Source organism: Haemorhous mexicanus, unplaced genomic scaffold (genome assembly GCF_027477595.1).
Source record: "Haemorhous mexicanus isolate bHaeMex1 unplaced genomic scaffold, bHaeMex1.pri scaffold_253_ctg1, whole genome shotgun sequence".
Lineage (NCBI taxonomy): Eukaryota > Metazoa > Chordata > Aves > Passeriformes > Fringillidae > Haemorhous > Haemorhous mexicanus.
In genome coordinates this window covers 1-19,197 of record NW_026776080.1, presented here as the reverse complement: position 1 = coordinate 19,197, position 19,197 = coordinate 1, and the positions used below count along the sequence as shown (strand labels likewise).

The 19,197-nt window shown below is 64.2% G+C and overlaps 1 protein-coding gene across 1 annotated transcript; it reads left to right on the top strand.

Moving 5' to 3' along the window:
• Nucleotides 1-4,237: 4,237 nt before the first annotated feature.
• CADM4 (cell adhesion molecule 4) lies at nt 4,238-18,200 on the top strand. The gene is made up of 10 exons (XM_059837796.1): nt 4,238-4,327; nt 8,169-8,315; nt 9,023-9,175; nt 12,612-12,746; nt 13,994-14,158; nt 14,935-15,025; nt 15,482-15,501; nt 15,648-15,800; nt 16,567-16,695; nt 18,094-18,200. The coding sequence occupies exons 1-10, from the start codon at nt 4,258-4,260 to the stop codon at nt 18,198-18,200; spliced, it is 1,170 nt and encodes a 389-aa protein (XP_059693779.1). The 5' UTR covers nt 4,238-4,257.
• The last annotated feature ends 997 nt before the right edge of the window (nt 18,201-19,197 follow it).

Sequence of the window (19,197 nt, the reverse complement as noted above, 5' to 3'; positions counted from 1 at the left end):
ATTCCTGATATTCCCGGCCTCCAATTCCAGCAACTTTTGGAGGAGGTGAATGGAAGAAAAAATCAATTTTTGTCCCAAAATGTCACTTTTTAGCAGCAGGTGATGGGGTTTTATGAGTGAAAACACATTTGGAAGGGGGAATGTGGGGTTTTTTTAAGACATTTTTGTGTTTCACGTGGGAGTTTCGGCTTTAAATCACCTAAAATTGGTGTTTATTCCACTTACCCTCATTCTGTCCTTGCTCTGCTTCCATCGCCGTCCTGGGAGACTCCAGGATTGGAAAAATAGAATCAATTCCCCTTTTCCCCTTTATTTTACCTCATGAAATGTACTTTTATTGCAGAGAACATTTTTTTCCCCTCAGAAAATCAGGGTTTTTCCCCAGAATGCTGTGATTTTTTACCTCACAAAATCAGAATTTAGCCTGAAAAAAATATTTCCCTCAGAAAAAAAGAGAGGTTTGCCTCAGGAGATTATAGTTCACCATTAAAAAATACCTTCTGGCCCCAAACCCGATGATTTTTACCTCAGAAATCCAAGTTTTTACCTCACAAAAAGATTTTTTCCCCTCACGCGGGGCCGGCTCGCCTCAGGGACTGCGGAGAGGGGGCGGAGCCAAGGGGGGAACGGCGGGCTCTGATTGGTGGCTGCGCTGGGAGTGGGCGTGGCCGCGGCAAAGGGCGGGAAAAGCGCTGAGGGAGCCGCCGGCGCCCGGCCGCCATTTTGTCCGCGGCGCCTCAGGGGAAGGCGGCGGCGGCTCCGGGTCCGCTTGCGACGGGCAAATCCCCGTTCCTACCGCCGCCCCTGCCCGCCTTGACACATCGGTGGGGATCGCCGCTACGCGCTCCGGGGCTCCTGGCAGCGGTTTGAGCACGCCCCGGGTGGGTTTGCCCTCAGGATGTGGGGCGCACCTGTGGTGGGTGACTCCGGGTTGAGCCCTCTCCCAAAGGTGTCACCCGCCTTTCCCAAAGGTGTCACCACCTCCCAAAGGTGTCACCACCTCCCAAAGGTGTCACCACCTCCCACCCCAAGCCTGGGGGCGGCGGCCGGGCCGGTTCTGCTGCTCCCCGCCCTGTTCCCTCAGCCGGGATCCCCTCAGGGGAAAGGGCGCGTTCATCTTCATCATCCTCACCATCTTCTGCGTTTCTTTCTCCGTCACCCGCGCCACAGAGCTTTGGGAAGGACCCAACTCACCCCTCACCGCGGGATTTGGGGATAAAAATGCACAAATGGGAGGTGGAGTGGTGCTGGTTTGGTGTCTTGGCCCCAACGCATCACTCGCCGTTTTCCCCAAACCTTTGGTTTTATCCCCGTTTTGGTCCTGTTCACTCACAATTTAGTCCTGTTTAGCCCCGTTTTCCCCCTGTTTAGCCCCATTTTCCCCCTGTTTATCCCCATTTCACCCCCTTTTCCCCCATTTTTTCCCCCTTTTCTCTCTGTCCGAGCTCCTCTTGAGAGGTCCCAGCGTGGCCCAAACCCCCCCGGGAGCCCCCCCAAGACCCCTAAAACCTCCCCAGGACCCCTAAAACCCCCTGGGACCCCCCCAATCCCCCCCAGGACCCCCTCAAATCCCCCGGGACCCCCCCAAACTCACCCAGGACCCTCTCAAACCCCCCGGGACCCCCCCCAAACTCACCCAGGACCCTCTCAAATCCCCCGGACCCCCCCAAAACGCCACCAAAACCCCCCTCAGGACCCTCCCAAACCTCCCCAGGACCCCCTTCAAAACCCCCTAGGAATACCCAGGACCCCCCAAAACCCCCTCAGGACCCCCCAAAATCCCCTCAGGACCCCCCTCAACCCCCTCGGGACCTCTCCAGGACCCCCTACCCCCCCGAGACCCCCCAAAACCCCCTCAGGACCCCCCAAAATCCCCTGGGACCTCTCCAGGACCCCCCAAGCCCCCTCCGTGACCCCCCCCAAAGCCCCCTCAGCACCCCCCAAACCCCCCTGGGACCCCCTCAGGACCCCCTCAACCCCCCTGGGACCTCTCCAGGACCCCCCAACCCCCCGGGGACCCCCCAAAACCCCCTCAGCACCCCCCAAACCCCCCTGGGACCCCCTCAGGACCCCCCCAATACCCCCGTGACCCCCCCAAAGCCCTCAGGGACCCCCTCAGGACCCCCCGGGACCCCCCCCAAAACCCCCCTCAGCACCCCCTAACCCCCCAGGGACCCCCTCAGGACCCCCCAGCACCCCCTAACCCCCCCCGGGACCCCCTCAGGACTCCCCCAGCACCCCCTAACCCCCCCCGGGACCCCCCTCAGCACCCCCTGTGACCCCCCCAGCACCCCCCAACCCCCCAGGGACCCCCTCAAGACCCCCCCCAGCACCCCCTAACCCCCCCTGCGACCCCCTCAGGACCCCCCGTGACCCCCCCAGCACCCCCTAACCCCCCCAGGGACCCCCTCAGGACCCCCCCATCACCCCCTAACCCCCCCAGGGACCCCCTCAGGACCCCCCCAGCACCCCCCTAACACCCCCGGGACCCCCTCAGGACCCCCCGTGACCCCCCCAGCACCCCCTAACCCCCCCAGGGACCCCCTCAGGACCCCCCCATCACCCCCTAACCCCCCCAGGGACCCCCTCAGGACCCCCCCAGCCCCCCAGGGGACCCCCTCAGGACCCCCCCAGCCCCCCCCGGCCCTGAATGGCCGCGCTGTTCCCGCTCTGAGCCGCCTTTGTTCCCCCCCCCCGGTTGCCATGGCAACTGTCAAGCTGTCACCTCCCCCCCCCCCCCCGCGGTGTCACCGCGCCAGCCCCGGGGGGGGACACGGGGGGGTCCCCGGTCAATTTTGGGGGTCCCGGTTCAATTTTGGGGGGCTCTGATCCCACTTTGGGGGTCCCCAATTCCCCACCCGGGGGTCTCAAATCCCCCCCAGCCCCCCCCCCAAATCCTCCCGTATGGTCCCCAATTCCCCCTCCCCCGAGGGTCCCCAATCGCCCCCAGACCCCCCGAATCCCCCCCAGATCCCCCCAACCCCATCAGAACCCCCCCACACTCCCCCAATTCCCCCCCGACCTCCCACAAATCCACCCTGAGACCCCCCCAAATTGCCCCAAATCTCCCCCAATCCCCCCAAATCCCCCCCAAATCGCCCCCCAATTCCTACAATCGCCCCCCATCCCTCCCCAAATCCCCCTAAACACCCCCGAGCCCCCTAAAATTCCCCCCAATCCCCCCAAAATCCCCCCCAAAGCCCCCCAGATGCCCCCCAATCCCCCCGATTCTCCCCAAACCCCCCCAAAATCTCCCCCAACCCCCCCAAATCCCCCCCAAATCCCCCCCAATCCCCCCAAATCTCCCCCAAATCCCCCCCAAATCCCCCCAATCCCCCCAAATCCCCCCAGATGCCCCCCAATCCCCCCGATTCTCCCCAAATCCCCCCCAAATCCCCCCGAGCCCCCCAATTCCCCCCCAAATCCCCCCAATCCCCCCAAAATCCCCCCCCAAATCCCCCCAGATGCCCCCCAATCCCCCCGATTCTCCCCAAACCCCCCCAAATCTCCCCCAACCCCCCCAAATCCAACCCCGAATCCCCCCCAGACCCCTCAAATCCCCCCCAAATCCAACCCCGAATCCCCCCCAGACCCCTCAAATCCCCCCCAATTCCCCCCGAGCCCCCCAAAATCCCCCCCAAATCCCCCCCAATCCCCCCCAAAGCCCCCCAGATGGCCCCCCAAACCCCCCCAAATCTCCCCCAACCCCCCCCCAATCCAACCCCGAATCCCCCCCATGACCCCTCAAATCCCCCCCAAAATCCCCCCCAAATCCCCCCCAATCCCCCCCAAATCCCCCCCAGATGCCCCACAATCCCCCCGATTCTCCCCAAATCCCCCCAAATCTCCCCCCAACCCCCCCAAATCCAACCCCGAATCCCCCCCAGACCCCTCAAATCCCCCCCAATTCCCCCCGAGCCCCCCAAAATCCCCCCCAATCCCCCAGATGCCCCCCAATCCCCCCGATTCTCCCCGAACCCCCCCAAATCCAACCCCGAATCCCCCCCAGACCCCTCAAATCCCCCCCAAATCCCCCCAAGCCCCCTCCCCTTTTTTCTGGGCCCATTTCTCCGTTTTTCGGGCCCGTGTCTCCTTTTACCCCATAAACACCACCCCCAACCCCCCCCCCAACAAACTCCTCCCCCTCCTCCTCGCCATTGGCCCAACCTCCCGCATCTCATTAGCATCTCATTAGCATCTCATTATCCCCTCGGGCCCGGCAGGTGGGGAAGCGGCAGCGGCGGAGGCTCGGCCGCCATGCAGCCCCCCCCGCGCGCCCCCCCCGCGCTGCTGCCGGGGCTGCTGCTGCTCTGGGCCGCCGGACACGGTCAGTGCGACCCCTCCCCAAATTCCCCGAACCCCCAAAACCCCCCCCGGAAAACCCCCAGACCCAAAAAACCCGGCCTTGAAAAATCCACCCTAAAAAAAACCCCAAAAAATCCCTCCAAAAAATCCCAAAAAAATCCCCAAAAAAATCCCTAAAAATCCGGATCGCCCCAGAGACCCCTCCCCAAATTCCCCGAACCCCCAAAACCCCCCCCGGAAAACCCCCAGACCCAAAAAACCCGGCCCTAAAAAAAACCCCATAAAAAACACAAAAATCCTCCCAAAAAATCCCTAAAAATCCGAACCCCCCCAGAGACCCCTCCTCAAATTCCGCCAACCCCAAAATTCCCCCCCGGAAAACCCCCAGACCCAAAAAACCCGGCCCTAAAAAAAACCCCCCATAAAAAACCACAAAAATCCCCCCAAAAAATCCCAAAAAATCCCTAAAAATCCGAACCCCCCTCAGAGACCCCTCCTCAAATTCCCCCAACTCCAAAATTCCCCCCGGAAAACCCCCAGACCCAAAAAAAAAAACCGGCCCTAAAAACACCCCTAAAAAATCCCCAAAAAATTTTTTAAAAAATTAAAAAATAATCCCTAAAAATCCGGACCCCCCGGGACCCCTCCCCAAATCCCCCGAACCCCCAAAACCCCCAGACCCAAAAAAGCCCGACCGTAAAAACCCTTTAAAAAAACCCAAAAAAATACAAAAAAAAATCCCCAAAAATCCCCAAAAAATCGCGACCCCTCCCCAAATCCCCCGGACCCCCAAACCCCCCCAAAAAACCCCCAGACCCAAAAACCCCGACCCTAAAATCGGCCAAAAAAAATCGCAAAAAAATTTTTTAAAAATCCCCAAAAAATCAAAAAAAATTCAAAAAAAAATCCCCAAAAATTCCCGACCCCTCCCCAAAATCTCCCGCACCCCAAAAAACCCCAAAAAACCCCAAAAAACCCCAAAAAACCCCAAAAAAAACCCAAATCCGCCCTCGCCCCCTCCCCAAACCCCGCCGCGCTCTCTGCCGCAGCCCCTCCCCCACCCTCGTGTGTCCCCCCCCCCCTGTCCCTCTGTCCCCCCTGTCCCCTCTGTCCCCTCTGTCCCCTCTGTCCCTCTGTCCCCCCTGTCCCCTCTGTCCCCTCTGTCCCCCTGTCCCCTCCCACCCCTTTTTTTGAGGGGGGTCCCCCCCATTTTGGGGACTCCCCGCCCCTCCCCCAATGTCCCCAAAGCCACCGTGGGGGGGGGGGAGGGGATGGGGGGGGGGTGTCCCATCATTGTCACATTGTCCCCTCCCCCCCCACCCCGGGGTGCCAGGCGCCACCGGGGCTGTCCCCAAGCGTGGGTGACACTGAAAGGGCCATTGTCCCCTCCCCCCCCCCATTGTCCCCTCCCCCCCCCTCCGGGGGGTGTCCCCCCCCCCCCCTCTGTGTGTGTCACCCCCCCTCCCCCGTGTCCCCTCCCCCACCCTTGGGGACAGGGTGACCTTGGCGCGGTGGTGACCTTGAGGGGGGGGGGAGGGGAGGGGAGGGGACACCGAGGTGACCCCCGGGGTGGGGGAGGGGACTTGTGCTGACGCAGCAGAACGCGGGGTCACCCCCACCCCCCCCCATTGTCACCGACCCCCCCTCGGTGTCACCTCATTGTCACCAACCCCCCCCCATTGTCACCGACCCCCCCTCGGTGTCACCAACCCCCCCCCCATTGTCACCTCATTGTCACCAACCCCCCCCCATTGTCACCTCATTGTCACCGACCCCCCCTCGGTGTCCCGTCCCCCCCCCCCCCCAGCGTTGTCATGGCGACCTCAGGGGACACTGGGGGGTGTCACTGTCCCTGTCCCCAAGGCCACCCCTGTGGCTGTGCCCCTGTCCCTGCCGTGTCACCGGTGCTGTCCCCAGTGCTGTCACTGTCCCCGGTGCCACCCTCCTGCTGTCCCCAGTGTCCCCAACTCCTTGTGCCAGTGTCCCTGTGTCACCCTGTCCCCCTGTGTCACTGTGTCCCCCCTGTCCCCCCAGCTGAGGTGGCCCTGCTGTCACCCTGTCCCTGTGTCACCTGTCCACCTGTGTCCCCGTGTCCCTCTGTCCCCTTGTGTCCCCCTGTCCCCATGTCACCTGTCCCCTGTCCCCTGTGATGACCCTGTCCCCGTGTCACCTTGTCCCCATGTCCCCCTGTGTCACCCTGTGTCACCCTGTGTCACCCTGTCCCCCTGTGTCACTCTGTCCCCTGTGTCCCCTGTGTCACCCTGTCCCTGTGTCACCCTGTCACCTGTCCCTGTGTCCCCTCTGTCACCCTGTCACCTGTCCCTGTGTCCCCTGTCCCTGGCTCTGTGTCCCCCTGTCCTGTCCCCTCTGGTGGCCTCTCCTGTGTCCCCTGTGCTGTCCCCTGTGTCACCTGTCCCCTGTGTCCCCTGTGTCACCTGTCCCCCATGGTGACCTGTCCCCTGTGTCCCCCTGTCCCCATGTCACCTGCATCACCTGTCCCCATGTCCCCTGTCACCCTGTCCCCTGAGTGTTACCTGTGCTGTCCCCTGTGTGTCACCTGTGCTGTCCCGTGTCTCTGTGTCACCTGTCCCCTGTGCTGTCCCCTGTGTGTCACCTGTGCTGTCCCCTGTGTCCCTGTGTCACCTGTCACCTGTGGTGACCCCTGGGTGTCCCCTCTGTCCCACTGCCGAGATCACCTGTGCCACCTGTGTGACCCCTGGGTGACCTGTGTCACCTGTGTGACCTCTCTGTGACCCCTGGGTGTCCCCAATGTCACCTGGGTGTCCCCGCTGTCCCCAGGGCGGTGCCAGGAGGTCCAAGCTGAGAACGTGACGGTGCTGGAGGGTGGCACTGCCGAGATCACCTGTGTGTCACCTGTGTGTCACCTGTGTCACCTGTGTGTCACCTGGGTGACCCCTGGGTGTCCCCGCTGTCCCCAGGGCGGTGCCAGGAGGTGCAGGCCGAGAACATGACGGTGCTGGAGGGTGGCACTGCCGAGATCACCTGTGTCACCTGTGTGTCACCTGTGTCACCTGTGTGACCCCTGGGTGACCCCTGGGTGACCCCTGGGTGACCTGTGTGACCTGTGTGACCTCTCTGTGACCCCTGGGTGTCCCCGCTGTCCCCAGGGCGGTGCCAGGAGGTGCAGGCCGAGAACGTGACGGTGCTGGAGGGTGGCACTGCCGAGATCATCTGTCACCTGTGTGTCACCTGTGTCACCTGTGTGACCCCTGGGTGACCCCTGTGTCACCTGGGTGACCCCTGGGTGACCCCTGGGTGACCCCTGGGTGTCCCCGCTGTCCCCAGGGCGGTGCCAGGAGGTGCAGGCTGAGAACGTGACGGTGCTGGAGGGTGGCACTGCCGAGATCACCTGTCACCTGTGTGTCACCTGTGTGTCACCTGTGTGACCCCTGGGTGACCCCTGGGTGTCCCCGCTGTCCCCAGGGCGGTGCCAGGAGGTGCAGGCTGAGAACGTGACGGTGCTGGAGGGTGGCACTGCCGAGATCACCTGTCACCTGTGTGTCACCTGTGTCACCTGTGTGACCCCTGTGTGACCCCTGGGTGTCCCCGCTGTCCCCAGGGCGGTGCCAGGAGGTCCAAGCTGAGAACGTGACGGTGCTGGAGGGTGGCACTGCCGAGATCACCTGTCACCTGTGTGTCACCTGGGTGTCACCTGTGTGACCTGGGTGTGCCCAATGTCACCTGGGTGTCCCTGCTGTCCCCAGGGCGGTGCCAGGAGGTGCAGGCTGAGAACATGACGGTGCTGGAGGGTGGCACTGCCGAGATCACCTGTGTCACCTGGGTGTCCCCAATGTCACCTGTGTGACCCCTGGGTGACCCCTGGGTGTCCCCGCTGTCCCCAGGGCGGTGCCAGGAGGTCCAAGCTGAGAACGTGACGGTGCTGGAGGGTGGCACTGCCGAGATCACCTGTCACCTGCACAGGTACGACGGCTCCATCGTGGTCATCCAGAACCCCGCCCGGCAGACGCTGTTCTTCAACGGCACCCGAGGTGACACGGGGGACACCTGGGCACACCTGGGCACACCTGGGCACACCTGGGGACATTGGGGAAAAACTGGGGGAATTTGGGGGAAAATGGGATTTGGGGACACTGGGGAAATTTGGGGGAAAATTGGGGGAAATGGGATTTGGGGACACTGGGGGTTGGGTGAGTGACACTGTGACCCCATGGGTGACACTGTGACCCCGTGGGTGGCTCGGTGACCCTGTGGGTGGCTCTGTGACCCCATGTGACCCCGTGGGTGGCTCTGTGACCCCATGTGACCCCATGGGTGACACTGTCCCCTGTCCCCAGCGCTGAAGGACGAGTGGTTCGAGCTGGGGGTGGCTCTGTGACCCCCTGGGTGACACCATGACCCCGTGGGTGACACCGTGACCCCGTGGTGACCCCGTGGGTGGCTCTGTGACCCCGTGGGTGACACGGTGACCCCATGGGTGGCTCGGTGACCCTGTGGGTGTCTCTGTGACCCCGTGGGTGTCTGTGTGACCCTGTGTGACCCCGTGGGTGACACTGTCCCCTGCTGTCCCCAGCGCTGAAGGATGAGCGCTTCGAGCTGGGGGTGGCTCTGTGACCCCGTGGGTGACACCGTGACCCCGTGGTGACCCTGTGGGTGACACGGTGACCCCGTGGGTGGCTCTGTGACCCCGTGGGTGACACGGTGACCCCCTGGTGACACTGTCCCCTGCTGTCCCCAGCGCTGAAGGACGAGCGCTTCGAGCTGGCCGAGTTCAGCCGGCGGCGGCTGCGGCTGCGCCTGGCGCGGGCCCGGCTGGAGGACGAGGGCGGCTACTTCTGCCAGCTGTACGCCGACGACACGCACCACCAGATCGCCACGCTGACCGTGCTGGGTACACCTGGGGCACACCTGGGGGCAGCTGGGGGCACCTGGGCACACCTGGGGGCACACCTGGGGGCACCTGGGGGGGATAGAAACACACCTGGGCACACCTACTTCTGCCAGCTGTACGCCGACGACACGCACCACCAGATCGCCACGCTGACCGTGCTGGGTACACCTGGGCACCTGGGGCACCTGGGGCACCTGGGCACACCTGGGGGCACACCTGGGGGCAGCTGGGAGGGGGACAGCAAAAAAAACAGGGTGAAAATCGGGTGAAAAACGGGGATTTGGGGGGGTTTGGAGTTACCTGGGCACACCTGGGCACACCTGGGCACACCTGGGGGCACACCTGGGCACACCTGGGCACACCTGGGGGGGATAGAAACACACCTGGGCACACCTACTTCTGCCAGCTGTACGCCGACGACACGCACCACCAGATCGCCACGCTGACCGTGCTGGGTACACCTGGGGCACCTGGGCACACCTGGGCACACCTGGGGCACCTGGGGGCACACCTGGGGGCAGCTGGGGGCACCTGGGGGGGATAGAAACACACCTGGGCACACCTGGGGGCACCTGGGGGGGATAGAAACACACCTGGGCACACCTACTTCTGCCAGCTGTACGCCGACGACACGCACCACCAGATCGCCACGCTGACCGTGCTGGGTACACCTGGGGCACCTGGGGGCACCTGGGGGCACCTGGGCACACCTGGGGGCACACCTGGGGGCAGCTGGGAGGGGGACAGCAAAAAAAACAGGGTGAAAATCGGGTGTAAAACGGGGATTTGGGGGGGTTTGGAGTTACCTGGGCACACCTGGGCACACCTGGGCACACCTGGGGGCACACCTGGGCACACCTGGGCACACCTGGGGGGGATAGAAACACACCTGGGCACACCTACTTCTGCCAGCTGTACGCCGACGACACGCACCACCAGATCGCCACGCTGACCGTGCTGGGTACACCTGGGGCACCTGGGCACACCTGGGCACACCTGGGGCACCTGGGGGCACACCTGGGGGCAGCTGGGGGCACCTGGGGGGGATAGAAACACACCTGGGCACACCTGGGGGCACCTGGGGGGGATAGAAACACACCTGGGCACACCTACTTCTGCCAGCTGTACGCCGACGACACGCACCACCAGATCGCCACGCTGACCGTGCTGGGTACACCTGGGGCACCTGGGGGCACCTGGGGGCACCTGGGCACACCTGGGGGCACACCTGGGGGCAGCTGGGAGGGGGACAGCAAAAAAAACAGGGTGAAAATCGGGTGTAAAACGGGGATTTGGGGGGGTTTGGAGTTACCTGGGCACACCTGGGCACACCTGGGCACACCTGGGGGCACACCTGGGCACACCTGGGCACACCTGGGGGGGATAGAAACACACCTGGGCACACCTACTTCTGCCAGCTGTACGCCGACGACACGCACCACCAGATCGCCACGCTGACCGTGCTGGGTACACCTGGGGCACCTGGGCACACCTGGGCACACCTGGGGCACCTGGGGGCACACCTGGGGGCAGCTGGGGGCACCTGGGGGGGATAGAAACACACCTGGGCACACCTGGGGGCAGCTGGGGGGGATAGAAACACACCTGGGCACACCTGGGGCACCTGGGGCACCTGGGGCACCTGGGGGCACCTGGGAGGGGGACAGCAAAAAAAACCAGGGTGAAAATGGGGTGAAAAATGGGGATTTTGGGGGGTTTGGAGTTACCTGGGCACACCTGGGCACACCTGGGAGGGATAGAAACACACCTGGGCACACCTGGGCACACCTGGGGCACCTGGGGGCAGCTGGGAGGGATAGAAACACACCTGGGGGCACCTGGGGCACCTGGGGGGGATAGAAACACACCTGGGCACACCTGGGGCACCTGGGCACACCTGGGGGGGATAGAAACACACCTGGGCACACCTGGGGCACCTGGGGGGGATAGAAACACACCTGGGGCACCTGGGCACACCTGGGCACACCTGGGGGCAGCTGGGGGGGATAGAAACACACCTGGGCACACCTACTTCTGCCAGCTGTACGCCGACGACACGCACCACCAGATCGCCACGCTGACCGTGCTGGGTACACCTGGGGCACCTGGGGGCACCTGGGGGCAGCTGGGGGCAGCTGGGGGGGATAGAAACACACCTGGGCACACCTGGGCACACCTGGGCACACCTGGGGGCAGCTGGGAGGGGGACAGCAAAAAAAATGGGGTGAAAAATGGGGATTTTGGGGGGTTTGGAGTTACCTGGGCACACCTGGGCACACCTGGGCACGCCTGGGGGCACCTGGGGGCACCTGGAGATGAGTGGGGGTGGCTGGGACACACCTGGGGACACACCTGGGGACACACCTGAGGGCAATTGGGATGGATGGGAGACAGTGGGGGATACACCTGGGCACACCTGGGGGGGATAGAAACACACCTGGGCACACCTGGGGGGGATAGAAACACACCTGGGCACACCTGGGGCACAACTGGGCACACCTGGGCACACCTGGGAGGGGATGAACGATAAAACCTGGGTGAAATTTGGGTGAGAATTGGGGATTTTGGGCACACCTGGGGACAGGTGCCACACCTGCTGTCACCTGTCCCTGTGTCCCCTGAGCCTCGGCCCTCACCTGTGTTCCTGTCTCTGTCGTCCCTCCGCGACACCTGGGGCTCACCTGGATCTCACCTGGATGTCACCTGGCTCACCTGGGTCACCTGGATCTCACCTGGATCTCACCTGGCTCACCTGGGTCACCTGGATCTCACCTGGCTCACCTGGGTCACCTGGATCTCACCTGGCTGTCACCTGGCTGTCACCTGGCTGTCACCTGGCTCACCTGGATCTCACCTGGCTCACCTGGATCTCACTTGGATCTCACCTGGATGTCACCTGGCTGACCTGGTTGTCACCTGTGTACCCTGGCTCACCTGGTGCTCACCTGGATCTCACCTGGCTCACCTGGTGCTCACCTGGGTCACCTGGGTCTCACCTGGATGTCACCTGGATGTCATTTGGATGTCACCTGGCTCACCTGTCCATGTCTCACCTGTCCTATCTCACCTGTCCCTGTCCCACCTGTGTCTCACCTGTCCCACCTGTCCCACCTGGATGTCACCTGGATCTCACCTGGCTCACCTGGATCTCACTTGGATGTCACTTGGATGTCACCTGTCTCACCTGTGCCATCTCACCTGTCCCTGTCCCACCTGTCCCATCTCACCTGTCCCTCACCTGTCCCACCTGGATGTCACCTGTCCCACCTGTCCCTGTCCCACCTGTCCCATCCCACCTGTCCCTCACCTGTCCCACCTGGCTGCCCTGTCTCACCTGTCCCTGTCCCACCTGTCCCATCCCACCTGTCCCACCTGGATGTCACCTGTCCCACCTGTCCCTCACCTGTCCCACCTGTCCCCGTGTCCCCCCGTGCAGTGCCCCCCGAGCCGCCGTTGGTCGAGGCGGGGGCGCTGGCGGTGGAGGGGGAGGAGCTCGAGCTCACCTGCCTCGTGCCCCGGGCGCGGCCAATGGCGACGCTGCGCTGGTACCGCGACCGCCGCGAGCTGCCAGGTGAGCCGGGGGCACACCTGGGCACACCTGGGCACACCTGGGGATACCTGGGCACACCTGGGGATACCTGGGCACACCTGGGGGCACCTGGGGATACCTGGGGATACCTGGGGGGTGGCTGGGGGTGGTGGGACACACCCAGGGCACACCTGGGGGCACACCTGGGCACACCTGGGCACACCTGGGGGCACCTGGGGGCACCTGGAGATGAGTGGGGGTGGCTTGGACACACCTGGGGACACACCTGAGGGCAACTGGGATGGATGGGGGACACCAGGGGACAGTGGGGGATACACCTGGGCACACCTGGGGGTACCTGTACACACCTGGGCACACCTGGGGGTACCTGGGGATACCTGGGGGGTGGCTGGGGGTGGTGGGACACACCCAGGGCACACCTGGGGGCACACCTGGGCACACCTGGGCACACCTGGGCACACCTGGGGGTACCTGGGGATACCTGGGGGGTGGCTGGGGGTGGGTGGGACACACCCAGGGCACACCTGGGGATACCTGAGGATACCTGGGCACACCTGGGGGTACCTGGGGATACCTGGGGGGTGGGTGGGACACACCCAGGGCACACCTGGGGATACCTGAGGATACCTGGGCACACCTGGGGATACCTGGGGGGTGGCTGGGGGTGGGTGGGACACACCCAGGGCACACCTGGAGATACCTGAGGGATACCTGGGCACACCTGGGGATACCTGGGTGTACCTGTGCCCACCCGGGGGGACACCTGGGGATACCTGGGTGTACCTGTGCCCACCTGGGGATACCTGGGTGTACCTGTGCCCACCTGGGGATACCTGGGTGTACCTGTGCCCACCTGGGGATACCTGGGTGTACTTGTGCCCACCTGGGGATACCTGGGTGTACCTGTGCCCACCTGAGGGGATACCTGGGTGTACCTGTGCCCACCTGGGGATACCTGGGTGTACCTGTGCCCACCTGGGGATACCTGGGTGTACCTGTGCCCACCCGGGGGGACACCTGGGGATACCTGGGTGTCCCTGTGCCCACCTGGGGATACCTGGGTGTCCCTGTGCCCACCTGGAGGGATACCTGGGTGTACCTGTGCCCACCTGTGCCCACCTGGGGGGATACCTGGGTGTACCTGTGCCCACTTGTGCCCACCTGGGGGGACACCTGGGTGTACCTGTGCCCACCTGGGGGGACACCTGTGCCCACACCTGTGCCCACACCTGTGCCCACACCTGTGCTCACCTGCGCCCCCGGCTCAGGGCGCAGCAGCCACCGGCAGGAGGGCAAGGTGTTCTGGCAGCGCTCGGTGCTGCACCTGCGGCCGGAGCGGCGCGACCACGGCGCCATCGTCACCTGCGAGGCCACGCACCCCGCCCTGGGGCGGGGCCAGCGGCGGCAGACCCAGTACCAGCTGGACGTGCAGTGTGAGCTGGACTGGGAGGGACTGGGGGGGACTGGGGGGGACTGGGAGGGGACTGGGAGGGGACTGGGAGGGGATTGGGGGGGGACTGGGATGGACTGGGAGGGCACTGGGGGGGACTGGGGGGGACTGGGAGGGGATTGGGGGGGACTGGGAGGGACTGGGAGGGACTGGGAGGGACTGGGAGGGGATTGGGGGGGAACTGGGATGGACTGGGAGGGAACTGGGATGGACTGGGGGGGATTGGGGGGGACTGGGAGGGACTGGGGGGGACTGGGAGGGGAATGGGCGGGACTGGGGGGGACTGGGAGGGACTGGGAGGGACTGGGGGGGACTGGGAGGGGATTGGGGGGGGACTGGGGGGGGGACTGGGGGGGACTGGGAGGAACTGGGGGGGAACTGGGAGGGACTGGGAGGGACTGGGAGGGACTGGGGGGGGACTGGGAGGGACTGGGAGGGCACTGGGAGGGACTGGGGGGGGACTGGGAGGGGCTGGGAGGAACTGGGATATACTGGGAGGGATTGGGGGGGGACTGGGGAAGGGCTAAAGGGGGATTGGGGTTACTGGTTTATACTGGTTTGTACTGGGAGGGGTTAAAATGGGACTGGGATAAACTGGGAAGGACTGGGAGGGGCTGGGACTGGGGACAGGTGCCACCAGGTGCACCCAGGCTCATCTCAGGTGCCCCCAGGTGTGCCCAGGTGCCCCTCAGGTGTGCCCAGGTGCCCCCAGGTGTGCCCAGGTGTGCCCAGGTGCTGAGCCGCGCCCTGTGCCCGCAGACCCGCCCTCGGTGCGGATCCACCCCTCGCAGAGCGTCCTGCGCGAAGGCGACACCTTGGTGCTCACCTGTGCCATCAACGGCAACCCCCGGTAAGGCACACCTGGGCACACCTGGGGGCACCTGGGCACACCTGGGGGGCACCTGGGGGCACAACTAGGGGGACACCTGGGCACACCTGGGGGCACACCTGGGCACACCTGGGCACACCTGGGGGCACCTGGGCACACCTAGGGGACACCTGGGCACACCTGGGCACACCTGGGCACACCTGGGGGCACCTGGGGATACACCTGGGCACACCTGGGCACACCTGGGGGAGACCTGGGCACACCTGGGCACACCTGGGGGCACACCTGGGCACACCTGGGCACACCTGGGGGCACACCTGGGCACACCTGGACACACCTGGGCACACCTGGGGGCACACCTGGGGGCACACCTGGGCACACCTGGGGGCACACCTGGCACACCTGGGCACACCTGGGGCACACCTGGGCACACCTGGGCACACCTGGTGCCTGACCTGTGCCCACCTGCGCTGGCAGCCCCACGGAGGTGGCCTGGAGCCGCGGGAACGTGGCACAGGGCACACCTGGGGGTACCTGGGGGAGGCTGTGGGCACACCTGGGGGTACCTGGGCACACACCTGTGCCCACCTGGTGCCTGACCTGTGCCCACCTGTGCCGGCAGCCCCACGGAGGTGGCCTGGAGCCGCGGGGAACGAGTCGCTGCCGCCGCGGGCGCGCGCCGAGGGCGAGCGGCTGACGCTGCCGGCGCTGGCACCGCAGGACAACGGCACCTACACCTGCCAGGTGGGCAACGCCCACGGCCGCGCCCACGACACCTACGTGCTGGTGGTGTACGGTGAGTGGGGGCGGGCGCACCTGGGCACACACCTGGGGGTGGGGGGGACACGGCTGGGCACACCTGGGGGGCACCTGGGTACACCTGGGCACACACCTGGGGGTACCTGGGGGTACCTGGGCACACCTGGGGGTACTTGGGCACACCTGGGCACACCTGGGGACACCTGGGGGTGGGGGGGGACACAGCTGGGCACACACCTGGGGGCACCTGGGCACACCTGGGCACACCTGGGGGGTGGATGGGACACAGCTGGGCACACCTGGGGACACCTGGGGGTACCTGGGCACACCTGGGCACACATGGGGGACACCTGGGCACACACCTGGGCATAACTGGGAGGCACCTGGAGGTGGGTGGGACACACCTGGGCACACACGTGAGGGGCACCTGGGCACACCTGGAACACACCTGGGCACACCCAGGTCATGCCTGGGCACACCTGGGGGTACCTGGGACACACTTGAGTACACCTGGGCACACCTGGGCACACCTGGGGGTACCTGTAGGTGGGTTGGACACACCTGGGCACACCTGGGGGTGGGTGGGGCACACCTGGGCACACACCTGGGCACACCTGGGGGTACCTGGGGGTACCTGTAGGTGGGTTAGACACACCTGGGCACACCTGGGGCTGGGTGGGGCACACCTGAGCACACCCGGGGGTGGGTGGGGCACACCTGGGCTCACACCTGGGCACACCTGGGGTGGGTGGGGGCACACCTGGGCACACACCTGGGCACTGACCGCCCCTCCCCCCCCGCAGACCCGGGCGCGGTGGTGGCGGCGCAGGGGGCGGGGCCGTTCGCCGTGGTGGGCGGGGCCTTGGCGCTGCTGGTGTTCCTGCTCCTCCTCCTGCTCGGGGCCCTGGTCTGGTGCTCCGTGCGGCAGAAAGGTGGGCGGGGCTTCCGGGGGGCGTGGCCTCAGCAAATGGGCGGGGCTGGTGTTTGGAGGTGGGGCCAGGTGTTGGGTGGAGGGGGGCGGGGTCCTGTAAGGGGGCGGGGTTATGATGGTAGGAAGGGGTGTGGTCATGGGGGCGTGGCCAAGGTGTGGGGTGTGTCAGTAGGGGCGTGGCCTGGAACACCTGGGGAGTGGCTAGGGAGGGGTGTGGGCGTGGCCAGGGACGGGCGGGGACATCCTGGTGCGTCCCCGCCCGTCCCCAAATTTCCCCTTTTTTCCCATTTCCCCCAATTTTTGTCCTTTTTTCCCCGTTTCTCCTCGGATTTACCAAAATCCCGGTTTTTCACCCCAATCCAGGCTCGTACCTGACACACGAGGCCCCATTTCCCCCCATTTTTCCCCCATTTTTTACCCAATTTTCCCCATTTTTTTACCCCGTTTTTCTCCCAGTTTTTTCCCCATTTTCCCCAATTTCCCAATTTAACCAAAATCCCGGTTTTTCGCCCCATTTCAGGCTCGTACCTGACGCACGAGGCCCCGTTTCCCCCCATTTTTCCCATTTTCCCCCCATTTTTTACCCCATTTTTCCCCCATTTTTTCCCCAGTTTTTCCCCATTTTTCCCCCAATTTTCCCCAATTCCCCAATTTAACCAAAATCCCGTTTTTTCGCCCCATTTCAGGCTCGTACCTGACACACAAGGCCCCGTTTCCCCCCCATTTTCCCCCATTTTTCCCCGTTTCTTACCCATTTTTACCCCATTTTTTACCCAATTTCCCCATTTTTTCCCCATTTTTCCCCGTTTTTTACCCTGTTTTTTCCCCATTTTTCCCCAATTTTCCCCAATTTCCCGATTTACCCAAAATCCCGTTTTTTCCCCCCATTTCAGGCTCGTACCTGACGCACGAGGCCCCGTTTCCCCCCCATTTCCCCCCATTTTTACCCCATTTTTACCCCATTTTTTACCCAATTTCCCCATTTTTTCCCCCAATTTTCCCCGTTTTTCCCCATTTTCCCCAATTTCCCGATTTACCCAAAATCCCGGTTTTTCGCCCCAATCCAGGCTCGTACCTGACGCACGAGGGCCCCGTTTCCCCCCATTTTCCCCCCATTTTTCCCCATTTTTCCCCATTTTTCCCCATTTTTTCCCCAGTTTTCCCCCAATTTTCCCCAATTTCCCGATTTACCCAAAATCCCGGTTTTTTCCCCCCATTTTCAGGCTCGTACCTGACGCACGAGGCCCCGTTTCCCCCCATTTTTCCCCTGTTTTTTACCCAATTTTCCCCATTTTTTACCCATTTTTACCCCATTTTTTCCCCATTTTTTCCCCGTTTTCCCCCAATTTTCCCCAATTTCCCGATTTACCCAAAATCCCGGTTTTTCGCCCCATTTCAGGCTCGTACCTGACGCACGAGGCCAGCGCCCTGGAGGACCAGGGGGAGGCGCGCGAGGCCTTCCTGGGGGGGGAGGGGGGGAAGCGCAAGGAGGAATTCTTCATCTGAGGGGGGGGGCGGGGCCTGGGGGGGCGGGGCCTGGCGGGGGGCGGGGCACAGACCCCGCCCACCGCCCCTCCCCCACCCGGGGGGGGGACAATGCCAAGGGGGGGGGAGGGGGAGGGGAGGGGGGGAGTCCAAAGGGGAGGGGTTCCAATGGGATAAGCCCCGCCCCCTGTAAGCTCCGCCCCATACGCCACGCCCCCTGGGAGTGGGGGAGGGGCCTCAAAGCCATTGGGGGTGGGGCAGGGGCGTGGTTTGGCCCCTCCCCCCTGCACGCGCACAATTTGGGGGTGGGGGGAGGGGCAGGGCGATGAATAATGTATGAGGGTGGGCGTGGCCGAGGGAGGCCACGCCCCTGTCCTCTCTCGCGCGCGCGCGGTGGGCGTGGCCTGTAAATAACCTTTTAACCACCTTTGATACAAACGCAATAAAAACAACCCGGATTCGTACTGGGATGGACTGGGATGGACTGGGAGGGACTGGGATGGACTGGGAGGGACTGGGAGGGACTGGGAGGGGGCTGGGGGGGACTGGGAGGGACTGGGAGGGGACTGGGAGGGACTGGGAGGGACTGGGAGGGACTGGGAGGGGCTGGGGGGGACTGGGAGGGACTGGGAGGGGACTGGGAGGGACTGGGAGGGACTGGGAGGGACTGGGAGGGGCTGGGGGGGACTGGAGGGACTGGGATGGACTGGGAGGGAGTGGGAGGGAACTGGGAGGGACTGGGATGGACTGGGGGGGGACTGGGAGGGACTGGGAGGGACTGGGTTATACTGGGATGGACTGGGAGGGACTGGGAGGGGACTGGGAGGGAACTGGGAGGGACTGGGGGCGGGGCTGTTCACCCTCAGGTGTGCCTGGCTACGCAGGTGGGGGAGGGGCAGAGGGGTAAAGGTGTCCGACCCCTCCCCCCAACCCCCCCCCCCCAAAAATCCTCCAAAATCCGCCTCGCCCGAAATGACCCAAAATCACCTCAAAAAACCCAAAATCCCCCAAATCCACC